Consider the following 6,138-nt stretch of genomic DNA (forward strand, 5'->3'; position numbering starts at 1 on the left):
CCAGGATGGGGCTGGGACAGTGTGGTGTCAGGGATGGGGCACTGTGTGAACACTGGGTGTCCAGGGAAAGGTATAGGTGATTCTGGCTCCTATACAATCTCGTGGGGACCGTTGAGGCCTGACACTCCCTTTTTAGCAAATTCTAACATATTGTCCCTCTGTTGGTTTATTCTAAGGAATGGACCAATGCAAAAGCAGTCTTTCGCAGAAGAGGAAAGACTAAACACACGGAGTGGGGACCTGCAATCCTTTAATGCTGGCTGCCCACTGGGCATCACTGCCTCTGGCGCAGAGAGAAAATTCTTGGGGTTGGTTCTGTGCAGGGCTGCCGCCCTATACTATCCTGCAGAAAGGCTGTTCTTCAAGCAAGTGTGAGCCACGGGCCTTCTCGGTGACACTGGGGGATAACCACACATATGGGCTAGACTTCCAAGGTGAGGACCAGCTCAGCTCTGTGCTCTCCCTCCCTTCCTCCTCCTGATCCCAGTCCATCGATTTTAGCCTCTGCCTTCTAAGAACCAGTCCACAACCCATCTTTCTGCTTCTGAGATACCCACTGACGTTGCTTGCCAATTGCTTGTCCTTCTTCCTGTGGAGCATCACGGATAGACACCAGTCTCTCTCTGCATGGGAGACTGAGTGAGAGTGGGGGAGACTGAGTGACGGTGGGTGGCAGGGATTGGTTTGGGGATTTTCTCTAAATGTGAGTCTTTCGATTTAAATAATTTTCTCTTCAATTCCAGCTGAAAGACTTGTCCTTCCTCATCTATTTAATTCCTCACTCCTTCAATCGTATCTTTTTAGACCACAGATTATCTTCTCCACCATTATTTAAATATTTTTCTCCAGTCAGGGCAGAGAGGGGTGATTCATGAAAAGGGAAAATAACACTGAATTCCTAATAAATGTTTTTCATTACTTTACATGGAAACATCTAATACCTACAATCCTCCTCACTCCTCCCCATGCCATCCTAGTTGTAATTGTGTGCGTGTAGAAATCCTAGAATAACCATGATCTTGGGGATAAATAATGAACTCTTTTATCTGCCTATTTCTTGAGACATTTTTTTCTCTCTTCAATCAGTGGCTCGGAAGTCCTCGGATCCCAATGGCATTACCTGTCCTGCCTGCTACAACGAGAATGGTGCTACCTGCCAACCAACTGACCTCGCCTGTAAAGGGGAAGAGACAAAGTGTCTTAACTTTATAGGCACAGGTATCGATATTTACCCAAGCATTTTGGTGTTCACTTTCCTAACGGGCGTAGTGTATTAGCCAATTATTGCTGGATAACTAGTTACTCCCAAATGTACAGCTGAAAACAACAAAGGGTTATTTTACAGTTTTTGTGTGTCAGGAATCTGGATGTGGCATAGCTGGATGGTCCTGGCCCATGGTCTTTCATGAGGTGGACGTTAAGGTATCAGCAGGGGTTGTGGTCGTTTGGATGAAGGGTCTGCTTTCAAGCTGGTTCACGTGGTTGTTGGCAGGTCTCTGTTCGTCTCCTATGATCCTCATAGGTGCCTGAGAGTCATCTGGACATATCAGCTGGCTTCTCCCAGAACAATGAGAGAGAGAGAGAGAGCGAGAGACTATAGTTTTTAATAATCTAATCTCAGAAGTGACACACCCTCACTTCCACTCTTGGTCACACACAGATCAAGACTGACAGCCTGGGAGAGGTCTATGCCAGTGCACAAATACCAGAAGATGGGAACCACTAGGGATTATTTGAGAGGCTGACTGGTACACACAGCAAGGTGTACTACAGGGCCAGATGCTTGGTTATCCCTCTAAGGTTTGGAGGGAGACATCTGGAAGGAGAAAAAAGAAAAAGGAAGAGAGGGGAAGAGAGAACATAATTGCTTCCCATAGCTAGGACTGAGGCTTGAGGGGGACATGTATCACTATGATGTCCTGAAATGAGCTCTTGGCTCATTGGCAATGAAGGGTGTGATGGCACCTCAGTTCCGGTTATCATCGCTACCGTTATTACCATTACCAAACCCCATGATTAAGCCTTTACTTTTTGCATGGTGTTGTTCTGAAATCTATAGAAAGATTTGTAATTTTCCTGAGTAGGGAAGAAGTGTATTTGTGGTGAAGGGCACATATACCATTCGACCGTAATCTTTCTCTTTCTAGATTGTACAGCTGGATGGAGGTACTGTCAGTTCTCTTCTGATCCATTTGGAAGAGGTTTTCTGGAATTGGTGGTGTTTTATGAGCTGATTAAACGACAGGAGAGAGAATTTAGTGGGAAAAGAGACGAGTTATGCTTTCTTTGGAGGGGAAGGGAGGAAGATCTTGAAGGAGGGTCTGGTACTAGCAGGTGAAGGGCCCTTTGTCTGGATATGTTGAGATGACTGAGAAAAATATGATGTCTGGTAGGACACAGAAAAGGGTTGGAGCTGTTGATAGTGGGCAGTCTCTCTACTCCCTCTTACCATGTGGATAGCACAGACATGCAATGAGATTTCACAGTACTAATCTCCCAAGAAACTCAGAGCCCTGGGGAGAAGAGCCACAATCTTGAGAGAGATCTGCAATATTTCACTGTGGTTTCCCCAAAGGAAGCAAAGGTAAGGAGGAGGACAGGTACCACTGAAGTATTTTAGCAAAACACATGAGATCTGACTTCTTTCTAGCTTTTTTCCTACATCAACGATCCCTTCCTTAGTCAGGACCCAAAGGCCCCAGTCTCAGTCATGCATCTGAGACAGCAAGGTCCCTGTAGGGTCTCTCCTCAACTGGAGAGATGTTGGGACCAGAAGGCAGTAAGGCTTGGTCCCTGGATGGAGCTGGAGCCACCGTCGATGCCTCTCATGCAGAAGGCAGAAGGCAGGGATTCTGGGGCACTCTGCACAGCCTTCTCTTCCACAGAGGATGCAGATAGGTTGACCTGAGGATGTGGGCGAGGAGGGGGACACGACTAACCTCTGGATCCTTCTCTTTGCAGTTAATGACACCATATTATTATTTGGTATGGGTTGTGCAACTGAAACTGCTTGCAACTTGAAGGATGAGGAGACAATAAATAACATAAAAATCCGTACCTACTGTGTAGGCAGCAGTAATGGAAGCCTTCAGCTGACGTCCATCATCTCAACAATTCTGACTGCTCTCTTTCTGCTGAAAGTCTTGATTTGATCTCTGAGGCACTTCTAAGGCCATCTACAAACATTTCCAAGCACTTCTATAAACCTGAAGAAGTTGGAGACCTTGAATGTCTCCCTCCCCCAATACTGCCTACCCACAACATCAGAGAATTAAAAGGTTGATACGTCCAGAAGTATGTGTGTGATTACTTGCCTGTTCTTGAGGTTAAAAAAATCCTATTCGCTCTTCTAATGGCCTCTTTCTTCAACCCAAATAGCACATTTCAGAGGAAGTCTAAATGGCATCTGTAAGAATCCCTGTGCTGCCATCTTGGTGTGAATCGAACTATATCCTCAGTCACACATCCTGGAATGCACCTGTTTCCTGTATTCTCAATTCCCACTCTTGATCCTTAACTGCCCATTGCCAGGGAAAATTATTTTGAGTGAACAATTCGCATCCCAAGAGGGTCCTTTCCCACAGATTGTAAAGTCACAGCTGTAATGGACTCTCCCCGACCTCAGGATCCTGTGTGTGAAATTTTTGCCATATACTCTGGATACCTCTGCTTTCAAGGATGGATGGATATCAGGATAAAGGATGCAGGCAGAGGTGGTCTGTGAGGTAGTTTTAAATGCTAAGTTTAAAAGATGGAGGTGCATGCATGGAGAGCCAAGAGGGCTGTGTCCTCACGTGGCAGGGTTTGGAACCACGGCAGCCACAGCAACACTTCATAAATGCCTGTGAAAAGGCAGGAGGTCCAGGCAAGGAAAAGCTTTTACAGGATTCAAACTTGTATGATGTTCTCGTGGTGCTGATCCCACAACTAAGTAACCCTGTGGTAGGCTCAAATAGACCCCTTGATTCTCCAAATTCCTGGCACACGACTAGACCACATCTCGCAGCAATTTTTGAGCCATATGTGGGCCAAAGTGATCACCCTTCTCCAGTAGCCTGGCCCATGGAACCCTTTCAGACATGACCCTTTATGCCCTTTCTGCATCTGTTGACTGTGTGGGATGCGCTTTGTGTCTGAGGAGGGCTAAGACTCAGTATAGAGAAGACTGGTCCTTAAGTTGCTACTTGGAGGAGATCCACCTAAAGTAGTGTCCCAACCATGAATGCCCAATGTGGACCATTATGTGGGCAATAAAGAAACACTTCTATGTTAACTCTCTGAAATATGAGGGGTTAGGGTACACCTGTTAGGTTAGGTAGCCTGTCCTGACTAATCCATCTTAATTGCAATGAGAGGAGTACAGACTACAAGGCAGAGACCAGCCCAAAGGCTTTTCTTGACAGTTGCCATCTAAGAGGCGCAGTCTCAAGTAACACCCTGAAACTCGTGAGTTATTCCTTCCCCAGGCCTGAACGTGAAGATTTCTGCTTGCTTAAACTGGTCAGCAGTTCAGAACAAACCCAGTTCCCTTGGGCTCTGAGCCAGATCAAAGGGGAACACTTATTTTAGCCTCTGTTATCAAGGCTGCATGACCACCCCTGCTGGGAAGTGCTTTGACTCCTTCTGCTGATTTTTCCAGAACAGAAATTGCAGATTCAGGGTAACATCTAAATTCCAACCGTCTTACCTCATTTGGGGGAGTGAAGCTATTCTTCAATGGAAATATTAGAAAGCAAGGAACGTGTGTTTTAGACACAGAGCTTTCAAGTATTTGCACATTGTGTTCAGCTTTGCATGTCCAGAGTCGATCTGGGAGGTGATCTATGGGTCTTTGCAGTACTCTGCCTATCAATGAGTAAGAATTAATTTCTTCTGTTTCTCACAAGAAGAAAGTTGAATTTCAGTAATGACAAACATTTCCTAACATTTGTTGAGGGATTATGAGGGATTACTACATACCTGCCTCTGGTCTAACTGCTTCACATATATTAACTCAGTTGATCCTCACAAAAGCCCCATAATGGAAGTACTGTACTATTTTATTCCCATTTTATAGATGAGGAAACTGAGGCACAAAGAGGTTACTAACTTGTCCAACTAGTAAATGGTGGAGTTGAGATTTGAATCCAATCTCTCTGGAGGTGAAATAATCAAGCTGCCCAGTTTATTACTTGTAGAAATTTAGACTTGGTAACAATTCTTTGTTCATTTTTTTAATAACTTGTATCAGTTTTCAATTGCTGCCATAACAAATTACCACAAAAGTAGTGGCTTAGAAAACAATTTCATTCCTTGTTCTGGAGGCTAGAGTCTGAAAAGAATTGCACTGAGCTGACGTGAGCAGGGCTGTTTTCTCTGGAGACTCTGAGGGGAAAATCCATTTCATTGTCTTTTTCAGCTTCTAGTGGCCACTTGTACTGCTCGGCTTGTACCTCCCTCCTCCGTCTTCAAAGTACATCACTCCACTCCTAAGACCCTAACTCCTCCTTCCTCTCTCTCATGAGAACTCCTATGATTACACTAGGCCCACCCAGATCATCTGGGATAATTTTCCCATCTCAAGGTCCTTCATCCATCTGCAAAGTCTCTTTTACGATATAAAATGGCGCTCAGGGTGATGCTCAGACCGGGCGCAGTGGCTCAAGCTTGTTATCTCCGCACTTTGGGAGGTCGAGTTGGGCAGATTACTTTAGCCCAGGAGTTTCAGACCAGCCCGGGCAACATGGTGAAACTCCGTCTCTACAACAAAACAAAACAAAAAACCCCACAAAAATTAGCCAGGTGTGGTGGCATGCACCTGTTGTCCCAGCTACCTGGGAGGCTGAGGTGGGAAGATACTTGAGCCCAGGAGGCAAAGGTTGCACCCAGAGCTGAGATCGCAGCCTTGCCCCACCCTGGGTGACAGAGGGAGACGCCGCCTCAAAACTAAATAAGTAGGATAAATAAATAAATAAATATATAAATAAATAAAATGACATTCAAAGGTTCTGGGGATAAGGATATGGACTTATTTTGAAGATAGTATTTAGCCACCACAAAACCCATCTGTTTGGAAACAAATAGTTTTTAAATTTTTTTTTTTTTTTTTTTTTTTTTTTTTTTTCATTTTTTACTGTATGGGTGAATGGACAAAAAAAA

General features: G+C 44.8%; 1 protein-coding gene across 1 annotated transcript; it reads left to right on the plus strand.

The window, feature by feature from the left end:
• The first annotated feature begins 220 nt into the window (after positions 1–220).
• LOC108541568 (protein RoBo-1-like) lies at positions 221–3,281 on the plus strand. The gene is made up of 3 exons (XM_017891108.1): positions 221–434; positions 1,087–1,218; positions 2,962–3,281. The coding sequence occupies exons 1-3, from the start codon at positions 254–256 to the stop codon at positions 3,150–3,152; spliced, it is 504 nt and encodes a 167-aa protein (XP_017746597.1). The 5' UTR covers positions 221–253; the 3' UTR covers positions 3,153–3,281.
• Positions 3,282–6,138: the final 2,857 nt, after the last annotated feature.

Source organism: Rhinopithecus bieti, unplaced genomic scaffold, assembly GCF_001698545.2.
Source record: "Rhinopithecus bieti isolate Rb0 unplaced genomic scaffold, ASM169854v2 scaffold_20860, whole genome shotgun sequence".
Taxonomy (NCBI): Eukaryota; Metazoa; Chordata; class Mammalia; order Primates; family Cercopithecidae; genus Rhinopithecus; species Rhinopithecus bieti.

Excerpts from the sequence above, each read along its gene's own strand:
- LOC108541568 (XM_017891108.1), top strand. The coding sequence starts at position 254 with ATGCTGGCTGCCCACTGGGCATCACTGCCTCTGGCGCAGAGAGAAAAT. Across the intron at positions 435-1,086 it reads ATATGGGCTAGACTTCCAAG|TGGCTCGGAAGTCCTCGGAT; the intron begins GTGAGGACCAGC and ends CTCTTCAATCAG. Across the intron at positions 1,219-2,961 it reads TCTTAACTTTATAGGCACAG|TTAATGACACCATATTATTA; the intron begins GTATCGATATTT and ends TTCTCTTTGCAG.